The sequence below is a fragment of the Mizuhopecten yessoensis genome, unplaced genomic scaffold, assembly GCF_002113885.1.
Source record: "Mizuhopecten yessoensis strain PY_sf001 unplaced genomic scaffold, ASM211388v2 scaffold716275, whole genome shotgun sequence".
Classification (NCBI taxonomy): Eukaryota; Metazoa; Mollusca; class Bivalvia; order Pectinida; family Pectinidae; genus Mizuhopecten; species Mizuhopecten yessoensis.
Window position 1 is genome coordinate 373,768 of NW_018480035.1, and position 14,201 is coordinate 387,968.

A 14,201-nucleotide genomic window follows, 5' to 3' on the forward strand; every position below is an offset into this window, starting at 1 on the left:
AAGTTTATTTTATAATCTACCTTTTTTTTCTTTGAACCATATGACAAGTTATCAACAAGTGGCCCAATGGTCCTGCATCGCTCACCTGTTATTAATCTAACACTTGTAATCTTAAAATTTCATAAGAACTTATTAAAAGATCTAAACATATGACACCTCTGACCTTGGTTGTCGAACTAGGACATTAGGTTGAAAGTGGATCAAGGTCATTCATTTGAACTAACATGGTAGTCTTTCATCCCAGCATGCTACAGGCCCAATTTCAGTACCCTGGACCTTTTGCTTATTGAAAAGAAGTCGCTTGAAGATTTAACAACATTTGACCCCTGTGACCTTGAAAGTTGGTCAAGGTCATTCATTTGAATAAATTTGATAGTCCTTCATCCCAGCATGCTACAGGCCCAATTTCAGTACCCTGGCCCTTTTGGTTATTGAGAAGAAGTTGTTTGAAGATTTTACAACATTTGGCACCTGTGACCTTAAAAATTGGTCAAGGTCATTCATTTTAACAAACTTGGTAGCCCTTCATCCCAGCATGCTACAGGCCCAATATCAGTACCCTGGGCCTTTTGGTTATTGAGAAGAAGTTGTTTGAAGATTTTAACATATTTGACCCCTATGACCTTGAAAGTGGGTCAAGGTCATTTATTTGAACAAACTTGGTAGCCCTTGATCCCAGCATGCTACTGGCCAAATATCATCTTCCTAGGCCTTTTGGTTACCGAAAAGAAGTTGTTTAAAGCAAAAAGTTGACGCCGGACAGACGGACGCCGGACGGACGGATGCTGCACCATTACATAAGCTCACTTGCCCTTCGGGCAGGTGAGCTAATAATCATGTTTCCAATTTTTTTCATGAGATTTGACCTTAAACCTTGACAGTCTACAGATAAATGTGGGTTGTTGTAAATTTGATGATCAAATACATCATCATGTACTTTAAGCGGTTTTTTTTCTAGAAAGTATATGACCTTTAGACTTGACCCTGTTTTGATGTAGGCATTTGTCTAATCATCATGATGACCTTTGACCTTGGTTGTGTTATGACCTTTGACCCCAAAAAGATTTAGTTGTTTGTATGATAGTTGTGACTGTATCAGTACAGGAACACTGTGAGGAATGCCTCCAGCTCAGAGAAGCTACATCTGGCTCCCAGCCAGGGCTAAAGCTTAGGAATCTCACTGATAGCCATGTCTACATGAACGTGTAGCATATATTACCAATATTTCAAAGCATGCTATAGCAATTACCTTAGAATGTAGTCCAGTATTTATAAAACTAGTTACATACATTGTACATCTGTACTTATCAACCAGGCTCTATAGCAGTATATATATATACCTAGGCACAATATTACCCTGGACTAGACAATTTTTGCTGTACAGAAACAAGAATAACAAGAGATAACAAAAATAATATATCATGAGTACCACAATCACAAACAGCACTTGAACTTTTTATGTCAGACTATACAATGCCCACAAAAACACTGACTGATCGTTATTTTTGGCTATTTTGAATTGATTTTTTAAATTGAGCAGGAAGTATGAATATTGTTTACCAAGAACCACAGATTTGTATTACAACTTGTTTCCGGGAAGAAGGGAAAACACACTTATCTTTGATTCATATGTAAGACCTTTGTCAACTTAAAATTTGACCTCAACATTTGATCAAGTAAAAGATCTAGAGTACACTGTACAATGTATATGTTATGTTGACTTATCATTATGCACTTGTCTCAATGGGGGGAAAAAAAGAGAATAATTTATTCCTGTTAATTCACCCCTGAAGACACATTTGAACTCTTCCAAATCAAAGGGTGGAATAGTTCATTATGAAATTTCAGGGGTGAATGAGTTAAAGGCACTGTTACTGCCTGGACAAGCAATATAAGTAGTTTGAACTTTGACCTCCGTTTGTGTCCCAGATCTTGGGAACTGAGGGTCCTTGAATAACCTAATGGGCACACAATCTATTGATGACACATACATCCAAGTATAAAATATGACAAGACAGTATTACATAATTTATTTCAGAAGTAAAGCTCAAAAAAATAAAAAAGCTTTTAGACGTCAGAGTGTGTGGGACATGCACTGAAAGTACATTTTATGTAATATCTTATGTAAAGCAACAATCAACTATCTAAAAGCATTTCATTTTATATTTTTTTAATATGACTGATATATTTTCAACGAATATATATTTGCATTATATACACATGTATGATTGAAACTTTATTAATATTAACCAATATACTTTCTCAGTGCCAGAAAGTATGACTCTCAAGTATGTATATGGGTGGTTTAAACCCTTTCACCACTGTAGATCATAATGGACTCATCCATATCAATGCATGGTAGAGTCTACTAAAGTTACATAGGTGTGAAAGGGTAAATGATTTTTATTTTTTTATTTTCAGAATGTGCACATAAGTTTCATAAAATATTATGACCAAAAGTTGATTACAATTAACCAATTGGTCATCAATTTTTCATATTGACTGAAAATTGCTGAAACCTGCCATGTTGCTCGGCCAGGCCAGTTCCCTTGATTTTCCTTGTATAAAGATAGAGATGGTCATGATCATCATTAATTGAATGTGATGTTGATCATGATTCCCCAACATTATTAATTAACAAACATCAAATAAAACTGCTTTACCTCAGGATCCATCTCCTTAAGAGTGGAATCTTCCAGTGCTTCTGTCATTATGCTTCAATTTAAACCTGTAAAATAAAATATATTCTTGTTAATTTGTACAGAGTTTAGTTAAAACTTATTAATACCAAATAAGTTGATCTGTGTTTACTTCAAACAAGTTCCAAGGATCTCGTTGATTTTCCAATAAGAGGACATTTGACACAAAATAAAAAGTGAAAACTGCACATAAGAACATTCTATTTGCAGTTGTAATGTTGACTTTGGCCTTTGACACACAACAGACAGACAGACACGAGCACAAATCCAGTGTAATTGTTCTACTTTCCTACGAACTCAATTATTTTGTTTATTTGTGTAGGCTATGGAACAAGAGGTTATTTATAACATGTAATATATTTTTCATTAGAAGTAGTATACATTAAGTTTTAAGTTTCATCATTCCTAATTAATCAGAAGGAAACAGAATTATCATGAATACGACACTGAAGTTCCAGGGGAGCAGAGAAATACAGGTATGATAGATTCACTAACCCCTGGAATTTAGAAGTGACAAGTGATATGGATGAAATACTCACAGCAAAAGGCTGGAGTAACAAACTAATAAGCATAGCTACAAAAGATACATTATTAATATCATATAGTAGGCTTGCTATTTAATTCATTAACCCCTGAAATTTCATATTGAAGTATTCCATCCTTTGAATAGGAAGAGTTCAAATGTGTTTTCAGGGGGTGAATGAGTTTAAAATACCTTAAATTTAGTCACAGGTTATATAGCACATAAATGCTGTGAATGTCACACAAAACATGGATTGAGTTCAAAATCTGACCCATGCAAAATCTCCTCCATGGAAATTTTGAAGATTAAAAAGTAAGCAAATATGCAGAGTGGACTGGCCAATAATCCATGTTATTGTTTCCTCTAAAAATGTTGCTAAATATTCAGGAGTACCATACTCCAAACTTCACAAGTCTGATGATGCCTAGGTTTATAGTAATTCACTGTATGGAATTACGAAATTTACTATGAAAAGTATATCTGGTAGTTTTAAGTAGAATTGCAGGCGTATATATACGTACCCTCTAGGTGAGTAGATGTAAAATTATACAAGCCTGTTATTTTTTGGTAATAAATATATATGCTGATAAAAGCTATCAAGAAGTACAATACCCAATTTAAAGGAACATAGATTGTTTTGCATATATACATGTATGTATAAACATTGCAGACAGTGACTGAAATCAAAGATCAGGTAAACTACTTGAAAAATGTCCAATACATGCATATCTCATCACATCAGACAGAGAAAGCAACTATCATCAATGCTTCAGGACCTAAAATGATGACTGATATCTCTTAGAGACCGCGATCAGCGGCATCTCTCGAAGATTATCGATGGTTTGGTACCTTATATAGCTATCCAGCTAACCCTCGCATTCAGTTCAACTCCAGACATCAGGACGTGGACACTCATTAACTATTATCATACCTTCATGTTACATGGATATTGTCAAAAACATCTTCATTCCATGAACTGTTAATATAATGACTGGATCACTCTCCCTTGACTCCGCTAATCAAGTAAGTACAGCTGTACCATAACACTTCAAATATATAGGGGTTTCAAGCAACTAGTGACGAGAGAAGGTTGGCTCAATAGTGTTTCATATTACAGGACAGTCAGTACCAGATACTGATCAGATACATGTAACTATATAATATCTGATAATGACCTCATGGAAAACAGATCTAGATGTCAAATGGGGAAATGAACACTGACACATGGATTATTGTACAGTAAGTACACCTCATTCTCATGTCATTTTTTTTGCTGTGTTGTATCTGGGCGGATGTCATGAAGTACTTTAGTTCATTATCCTTTCCTGGTAAATGATAATGATGATGATGATGAGTGCTGTCTGAACTTTTAAGTACATGACTGTGTTTGAACTTACCACATAACCATGTGCAAAACTACTCCTACAAAACATGTCTTTATGATTAAGAATATGAAATGAGACTTTGTGGATCAGTCTGATTGTGTCACTCGGACAAATTGTTACAAAGATTGAGTGAAGACATATTTAACACTGCAAAGTCCCAGGGTAACACAATTCGAATGAAAAGAAACAGCAAATATTGCAGTCGAAACTTCACCTTGCGCAGTTTTCCTCGGCAAGTGAAACTGAAACTGACCATTTCGATAACATTTAAATGATGTGAGTAACACTTACCATAAGTTATTCCACAGTACATGTACAGTAGCACTAAGCTACATTATGTCAGAGAAATTCATGTTTGTTTTAGTTTGACAGTCCGTATCTTTCGTTTCTCCATCTCAAATATCGTTGATTCTCGGCTACAGCGATAGTTCACGAGATCTTTCCGTACAACTTCCTTTTCCGGTTTAATCACGTAAGCGAGAACATGGCGGTTTATAATAAGCAGCCACAAATCCACAGTTTATCGAATTAATCGTGAATAAAATGAAACAATTTTACATGTCTAGTGTTAACACAACATCTCATCTTGTTATTCTGAATAGATTTACATATTTTAAAGACGGTAAGAAATAATCAGGTCTTTATTTTCACAATCCTTCTGCAGCTGATCACCAATGGCGGACGCAGCACCAGCCGGTGGACGTGGGGGATTTAGAGGAGGATTCGGGTCCGGCGAACGTGGAAGGGGCCGCGGTCGTGGACGTGGGCGTGGCAGAGGAAGGGGACGTGGACGTGGGGCAAAGGAGGAAAAGGAATGGATGCCTGTCACTAAACTTGGACGTTTGGTGAAGGATCTTAAGATCAAATCTCTAGAGGAGATTTATCTGTTTTCCTTGCCCATCAAGGTTAATATTGGTTATTGATAGTAGACTTTGCCAACAGAGACAGATTCAGTTATTGTCGTTAATAAAAATACATCACACCCAACCGGGGGGGGGGGGCTACTTTTTCAGTATGGTATCTATAAGTAAGTGGGGATACTTGCACATGCACATGGTTTTAGCCACATCCTGAGACTAGTCTTTTGAATTGATAATACAGTTTCCAACCCGAGGGTAAAGAATTTGGGATAAAAACGAAATCTTTGCAAGGTTTACGAAAATTATTTACCCAAATGGTCGGACTTAAACCCAACTTCGTGACAAAATCTTCAATTAGTTATCGTAGAACTGGTAGAACTAGACATTTCTATACCCAACATAATTATTTATTTAGTAACTGTCTTGCATTGCTTTCCGATGAAAAGAGCGCATCCCGGGTAATAATTTATAATAAATACCCCTATAAATGAAGATAATTAATTGGACTGGGGGGGGGGGTCAACAATGCAGATGAAAATATCAAACTTTCAGCGGCATGTCATCGTCTATTATCTTTGCATTATCATGTCATGCCCATGCAAGATAAATCTCGATTGGGTTCCATCATGGAAATACTATCTTGTATATGAGTTAAAATAATGACTCCTTTATAGGATAACTGTTTCATCACAAGCATCTGTATGCTAACTTATGACAAGGCTCCAAGCTGCAAGTTTTATTTTTTATTCAATTTCAAAAGTACTTGATACACTGTTACTTTGTCTTTTTCTAATTAGTAAAACCTGTGGAAAAGTATATTTTATTTTATTTACAGGTACTAGAAACTAAATCTTTCTTGTTCTTTTTCAGGAGTTTGAAATCATTGACTTCTTCCTTGGATCTGCCCTAAAGGATGAAGTACTGAAGATCATGCCTGTTCAGAAACAGACTAGAGCCGGTCAGAGAACCAGGTTCAAGGTGAATTATCCCATATATTCCAGTGATTTTTTTTGCTCGGTTTAACTGCCGAAAACAGGTTAAAAATTGCCTTATTTTTCCAAAATGACCAAAACCTGAGGAATATATTCCCAATTTCAATACAATTATTGCAATATTTCCCCAATTAATAAAGGAACAGGCAGTTGTAAAATTTAGGTAACAAAACACTGTATTCGTGCATCACAGACCACTTAATATCGGATTTTGTAGCTAACTTGATTTTAAAATTTGATTGAAGGTGTTATGTAAAGATATGTATTGTAAGCAAAATTGGTGGAAAAAATTAATAGTTTAAAAATGTCAACTGATCAATTTAAAATTGCTCATGTTAAAATAACTGAACATATAATTATTTTAATTGTAGGCATTTGTTGCCATTGGTGACCATAATGGTCATGTTGGTCTGGGAGTCAAGTGCTCAAAGGAAGTGGCCACTGCTATCCGAGGGGCTATTGTCTTAGCCAAGCTGTCCGTTATCCCTGTACGCAGAGGCTATTGGGGTAACAAGATCGGAAAACCACATACAGTACCATGCAAGGTAAATGTTATCTATTTTCAGCAGCAAACTTAATATGATGACAAGAAATCTGAAAATCAGGATGAGAAAACAGTTTACTGTTATAAACCCATGATTTTTGAGAGAGAGAAATAACATTACAGCTATGTAGCTAAAGGTAATGTACTGAAGGTACTGCCTGGTAACATCCACTACAGGTATGTCATAATGTATGGATCAGCAACAAAACTGAAAACTAAATATAATTGTTTCTCATCCTGTATTACATTGTTTTCCAGGTGACTGGTAAGTGTGGCAGTGTCACAGTGAGGTTGATCCCAGCACCTCGTGGAACAGGTATTGTCAGTGCTCCCGTCCCCAAGAAGCTGTTGACCATGGCTGGTATTGAGGATTGCTACACCAGTGCCAGAGGCTGCACAGCAACACTGGGAAACTTTGGTAGGTTTCTCATCTGCATCCCGTTTTCATTTGTGTAAAATTTATTGACATAGAAACACATTCATATACTTGTACTTGCAGTTATTTAGAAATTGTTCTCTCATTTGAATTGGGCATCTTTGTGATGAGGGATGTTCCAGGAAATACTTCAGAAGGTTTGTTGATTGGTGGGGGTCAAAAGACAGCTGTTAAACAACTCTTTTTATAGAATAAAAAATTCTGTCACTTTAATCCCTCATCCCCAAAACTTGTAATGCACAAAACAAGGGTCTCTAAAGTAACTAGACTTGATGCATTGCAAGATGATAAATAGTGTAGCGGAACTGGACTGGGTCAATCGTCGGCGATCAGATGGCTCAATTGGTAGAGCATCCGTCTAGAGTTCGGAAGGTCCCGGTCTGACTGTGCATTTTTCCTCTCCTGTTACAGTGGTGCCTGTGACCAATCCTTGTTTAAAGCATTTGGTGTATGTTTGGCAAGGGGATACCCTAACCTGGGTTGTAAATATAGTTGTGTCTTCGGGGGAGAAGACTTAGAAAAAGGAGGGAGGAATATAGCGGAACTGGACTGGGTCGATAGTCAGCGACCAGATAGCTCAATTGGTAGAGTTGGAAGGTCCCGGCTTCGAACCCCGGTCTGACTGCATTTTTCCTCTCCTGTTACACATAGTTAAAGTAGAACTATTGAAACATAAGTGATCTGCAAGTTCTTTTTAATTAAAACTGAGTACATTGTTAACATTAATGAAAAACCTTCATATCGGGTATCATTTATCAGTCATTAATTACGTGAACATTAGGATTTACCAGGGCTCCTTGGTAAAACATAAATATATTGAGGGGTTGGGGTGTGTCCCTTGGGAGGGGATGAAATGGCAACTGGAACATCCCAAATCAACTTTCATATAATATTTCTCGATTATTAACTTCTCACAAATTGGTAGGATTGTATCTTACTTCCAAAAACGTATTAACAGAATGTTTTGAATCTTTAAAGCCAGCAGATAATCTCAATTAAAAAAGTTAAATATTGTGACATACTGCCTACATATCTACCATATTTCAAGTGGCAAGTGTTTTTGACCATAATTAAAAACATTACAATTATTTCATTACAGCCAAAGCTACCTATGCTGCCATCGCCAATACCTATGCTTACCTGACCCCTGACCTGTGGAAGGAGACTGTATTCACCAAGTCCCCATACCAGGAATTTACAGATTACCTGTCCAAGGTGCACGCATCTGCAACAAGTGGTGTTCAGCGTCAGGAGCAGAAGGTCTATTGATCAAGACCCGCGCTACTCCAGCATGCCACAGTTACTCGGATTCACATTGTGTAATGCTTGAATAAACAAGAGACTTGGCATAGAATATATATCATAGTGTATGTTGTTTGTTCATTAGTTAACCTTGCCTGAAGTGAGCTAAGCCATGGCAGTGTTGTCGTCCTGTCAATGTCTGTTGATGGGTATCAATATGTTCAATACTGGGTATAGACAGTGTGAAGGGATAAGTAGAACATACCAACAGTCCAGCAATTTATCTTCGATATTGAGCTAAAATGTGGGTGACACCATAAGCCTTTAAACCAAAAACGAGCCATTTTGGTTAGTGTGGATGTAGGATCCCCGTGATACTGCAAAAAAAATGTAACAATGTACAGGAAACTATTCCATGCATGACTACATCTTTGATAATAATTTCTGAAAAGAAATCCATACATTGTAGAGATCTTGCCATAGAATCGGATTAACTAGGACAAAGAAATCTAAACCATACTGGTATAGTGTCCAGACCAGGATTTTGCTCTTCCAATTGCATCAACTGCCCTACCTATGAAAGGGGAGATAATCACAGAAAAAACTTGTCTAGCATTATTTGTTCATTTCGGGATTTGCTTGAGTTATCCCCCTTACAAAGTATTTCGATACATATTCTCGAATACTTAAATCGGGGGAAACGTGGCAAAACTTAATTTTGATGTATTTCAGATTGATTTGTTTTGCCTTTAAATTTGTAAATATTTCTGTACCTTTTATATACTATATAACCTTATGTTGTGTAGAGTACAATTTTATAAGTTAAAGAGAAGGGTAACTTGTCAAAGGTGGCAACAATTAACCACAAAGTGATGTTGCTTAATCTATATATATCGTTGTATACTCTCAAACTGAAAAGGACATCGGTTCTTTGGTGAAACATTTTGGTGATTATAACTTGTGCAGTGACATCCTTTACCTTAACGCAGTATCCTGGTTTCATATTGGATTCTATGTACAGTGTATTTCTTGAGCGTACAGATATTTTTCACTCTTGTTTCAAAGGTGTTGCAATCAAATATCTCGCTTGCAAAACATGTAATAAATACAATACTTTGACACAAGGAAATATGTATGAAAAGTACGCCCCAATGTATATATTGAGTCTTAAAATAATTGAGAAACACAATGTTAAAAGCAAGTTTGTTCATAAGTGCCTCCCACTAATGAGAGGGAGTATGGTTATCGCGTCACGTCCCTATGCATAATAAACTACTTGTGTTCAAGGACTTGGTATCTCATGAAGCCCTCCACAAGCATGAGTTCTACACTTCGTATTTGGTAGTAATCGGGCAAGAGTAAAGGATCAAGGTCAAAGGTGACGCTACAAGTAAAAAGCTTGTGTATACAAGACATCTTATGAACGCATCAACATATTTAGTTTATATTTAATAATAATTCGAGGCTCCTATATACCGCTTTATCACAACCTAGGTCGTAGGTCTTCTCAAAGCGGTTCACACATTACTCGTGGTAAATGGGCCTTTACAACCAGCCAATATCTTTCTCAACTCCCTGGGGAGCATACAGCCGGTGCTGCCATTTAGGCGCTCACAGTTAGCATTCAACAATTCCAGCACTGCCCAAACGCGTACTCATATACAGCTGAGTAGACTGGAACAAGCGGAGTGGAGTATCTTGTTCAAGGATATAGCACAGTGCCGTGACGTGACTCGAACCCGCAATCCTTCGGTCACGAGCCCGGCGTCACTACTACAGAGATGTACAATACTACCTGCTGTATATGTCTCTGTACTATGCTACCGTGCCTCCTAATAGTTTAGTAATATTTACCTGTACACATGGTTAGAGATTGGTGGTGATCGGTCAAGTTTACAGGGTCAACAGTCACTCCTGATCACTATCAACTACTTTCTGTTGGGGAGGGGTATATTTCTGCGAGGCCCGCTCACTTTGTTCTTGTTCAAAGTGACATTCAGTAAAACTGATGAAATACAAGGGATTGTTTAGAATACCATATTTTTACCTTCAATATTTCCAGGGACTTACACATTGGAATCGTCACCTGTACCCATATAGACAGCTCTCAACAAATCTCCAGTGGAAGCAGCCTTTGGGGCATTGGAATAACATGTGAAAAAAGAAGTGTGAAGCTCCCTAGTGTTCGAGGGAAAGGCCCAAAAAAGGGATGACGAGCTTGTGTTTTAGAATTGTATTTTTTTTAATCTTTATTCATTATGAGATCGTGAGCTGTTCACTCAAATCGCGTTACTTCCGTGGTCCAGTGTCGGGCATTCAGTTGGTCTGTTAACTTGTTTTTGTTATCGCTATTTCTCATAAACTACTAAAGTGATCATATGAAACTTGAAATGTTTGGTTTTATATAGTTTAACGTACTAAAACAGCCTATGTCATATACACGTAACACCTCGTGCCTGTGTGTAATGTGCTCAGGTTGTGCTGGAGGCCGTATTTTGGTGATAGCGCGGATATGATGCAAACTTATCTCAAATTGATACCCAAAGTTTGAAAAATCAATTTGAAACTATCCTCAAAAAGAAAGAGGACGCACAAAATAGAGCAAAAAGGTATCAAACGGAACTGAAAACAATGGGGAGTACAGTGACCAAATCAGATAAGGAGATTGACGAACTACGTAAAACAATAACTACATTACATGAAAGTAATTACAAACTGACACAGAAAAACGACGAGCTTACCACAGAACTAAACAATTTGAAAGAAGAGTGTGACGCACTGGCAAAAACTACGAGTAACATGAACATACGCGTTTCAAACATAAAAAAAAGACAAAGAATTAAGTGAGAACTCACTGGGAAAAAAGCTGATTAATTTGAGAGCCGATGTGTCTCAAACACGGTGGAAGATAAGTGATTGTGAACAAATTGCGTCGAGATTTGATGACGAACAATCCAATGGTATAGTGATCAGCCTTAAAAAAGTCGGTAAGGTTGGTAGTCGAAAGAGCGAAAAGTGGTGATCAGCAAATCGACAATCAGTGTCAATCGTCTATTGCAAACCTACGTCAGGGATTTACCGAAAGGAGGAAATCAACAAAAGAGAAGAATATTACCAAAGATGCGAGGAATGATGCTAAAGGGTTATGTAAAACAACGAGTGCTCAAGTGTCAAATAGTACTTAAACCATTGACGCCTATCCAGTTATGGGACCAACAGTCCAATGCAGGAATCGGTTCGATACTCTCCGCACGGAACTTCGGGAAAATACAAGTGAACACAAAATAGTTTACAAAAACAATGTAACGGACAATGTCGTAGAGGATGTCAAGGATAAAGGAAAAGAATCCAAGAGGCAGATACATGTGCATTTTCCTACATCAGTTTGTAATCTAACACCAAAATCCAATTCCAGTTTATCAGAGAAATTTGTTGGTTATACGACACAAGCAAAGCGTAGAATTAGTCGATTTTAGCTTCCGCATCAGCCATGCGCGACTTCTTCGTGTTACGTTTCTGAGGTACTTTGTACGTCGGTGAAACATCCTATCGGAGGATGCTGACATAGTTATTGGCAGTCACTTCTGGCCCGATGGCGTAAGTATGAGGCCATGGGTTCCTCGCGCAGTATTTCTAGATGAGCACAGTCATGACCAAGCTTAATTTTATGTGTTGGAACATTGAGGGGCTGATGGCGGGAACTCCGTACCTAATACACTGTCTAGAACAATTTGACATTGACATTTGTGGTATATCTGAGCATTGGATTAGGGAACATAACTTATCGTTTTTAATACGTTTAAATCGGTGGGTTATAGTATATTCGCAAAACCTGTTTACGAAATAGACCCTTTTAGGTATAGATGTAGTGTACGAAGAGGGGTTGCTCTCCTGTTCAAAAAGGCCCGCCATCGCTTACAGGAAATGAGGTAAATAACCCAAGGATAGTAGGAGCGGAAATTGTTGTACCCGATGACCTGTCAATATTCTGTTTTGCTGTATATATGCCAACATCTTCGAGAGCGTTCGATATGTTCAGTAACAATGTAGATATGCTGGAATGCCTGTATTCAGTTTACTCGGAGAGAGGGAGGGTGATCTTTCTTGGGGATATGAATGTAAAATTCAAAGGACCGCGATGTAAATTTACTGAAAATTATCGTTCTCTATGTTTTAGACAGGTCTAACTTAATGTCTGCAAATGTCCAAAACATGTGCAGTGGTCCCACTTATACATTTTCTCCCCGAACAGGAAACTGTACACTCATTGACCATGTAATAATTGAATCGAGCATGTTTGACCTGGTAAACGACATATGTATTTTAGAGGACACGGAGTTAAACCTGTCGGAACACCTACCTGTAATTTGTTTATTAAATGTAACAACGTATCTACATTTTTATTTTTTATTTTTTTTTGTACTCCAGTCTATAAAATCATGTAATGTCCGGTAAAATTGGAAGGAAGCTGTGTCAGAGGGAATGTTACAAAAGTATAAATTATCACTGTACGATAAGTTGTCCAAAATACGCGAACCAGGTACTGAAGTAATAGCGCAGGATGAAATTGATATATATAGTAATGAAATTGTGTCAGCAGTACTAAATTCGGCTAAAGAGTCCATACCTGAAGTAAAATTCAAAAAGCATCTAAAGCCATACTGGAATGAACAGTTGGCATTGTTTCCCGATACCATGATAGGAGTCAGAGCGATATGGGTGAGGGTTGGGAAACCACAAGATGTATTAAACGATAGTTACAGAGAGTACAAACAGGCTAAAACTGATTTCAGAATTGGCTTAAGGCAAGCGTTTGAGAAGTACAAGACAGCGCAGTTTACAGAGATAGATAAATCTGGAGAAATTGACCAGAAAATATTTTGCCATTTCGAAGATATATTTGCTGATAAGGCAGACAATCGTTTCGATAACAAGTTTCAGAGCGATATATTAAAATGTGTTAGCGACATTGAAATTGGGCTTTCCAATGGAAAGGACAAGTATTTGGATGACCCTGTTACAGAGCGTGAAATCAAAAATATGTGTTATAAATTAAAACTAAACAAAGCTGGAGGGATTGATAATATTGTGTATGAACACTTCAAGAACGGGAGTGAATTGCTATATAATCATTTGTCGAAGTTATACAATGCTGTCATTAAGTCTCAACATATACCTGATGAATGGGAAAAGGCCTTATCATAACACTGTATAAGGGAAATGGTAAACCGAAAGACGACCCGAATAGTTATAGAGGGGTGACACTTTTACCTGTAATGTTCAACATTTTTTAAATGATTTTGTCAAAGTGATTGGATCCTGTCCTTAGCACGGATAATTTCCCAAACAGGCAACAATTACCATATCAAAAGGGGTTATGTAGTCTGCTAACGTCTTTTAATTTTCAAGAATGTATACGGAACATGTAGGATTTCTCGATAGCAATAAGGCAAAAATATGTATACCAATGTACAAAGTAGTATTTTAGTAAACGGATTGAGGTCAAGATGGGTAAAAATG

General features: G+C 37.2%; 2 protein-coding genes across 7 annotated transcripts in view; one reads left to right on the forward strand and one right to left on the reverse strand.

The window, feature by feature from the left end:
* LOC110442531 overlaps positions 1–4,986 on the reverse strand; it is a 141,859-nt gene extending 136,873 nt beyond the window's left edge. For 3 of the 6 annotated variants that reach the window (XM_021486182.1, XM_021486181.1, XM_021486176.1), the window contains exons 1-2: positions 4,899–4,986; positions 2,664–2,728 (exon numbers count right to left, since the gene is read on the reverse strand). In XM_021486182.1, coding sequence (XP_021341857.1) covers positions 2,664–2,711 — 48 coding nt within the window. In that variant the 5' untranslated portion in view covers positions 2,712–2,728; positions 4,899–4,986. The other 3 variants (XM_021486179.1, XM_021486177.1, XM_021486180.1) reach the window with 3 other exon arrangements.
* Positions 4,987–5,000: 14 nt separating this feature from the next.
* Positions 5,001–8,797, forward strand: LOC110442535 (40S ribosomal protein S2). Its single transcript, XM_021486189.1, has 6 exons — positions 5,001–5,079; positions 5,272–5,512; positions 6,338–6,445; positions 6,831–7,004; positions 7,262–7,421; positions 8,539–8,797. The coding sequence occupies exons 2-6, from the start codon at positions 5,282–5,284 to the stop codon at positions 8,706–8,708; spliced, it is 843 nt and encodes a 280-aa protein (XP_021341864.1). The 5' UTR covers positions 5,001–5,079; positions 5,272–5,281; the 3' UTR covers positions 8,709–8,797.
* Positions 8,798–14,201: the final 5,404 nt, after the last annotated feature.

Coding starts and splice junctions, on each gene's coding strand:
- LOC110442535 (XM_021486189.1), top strand. CDS start 5,282: ATGGCGGACGCAGCACCAGCCGGTGGACGTGGGGGATTTAGAGGAGGA. Junction 5,513..6,337: donor TGTTTTCCTTGCCCATCAAG/GTTAATATTGGT, acceptor GTTCTTTTTCAG/GAGTTTGAAATCATTGACTT. Junction 7,005..7,261: donor CACATACAGTACCATGCAAG/GTAAATGTTATC, acceptor ATTGTTTTCCAG/GTGACTGGTAAGTGTGGCAG.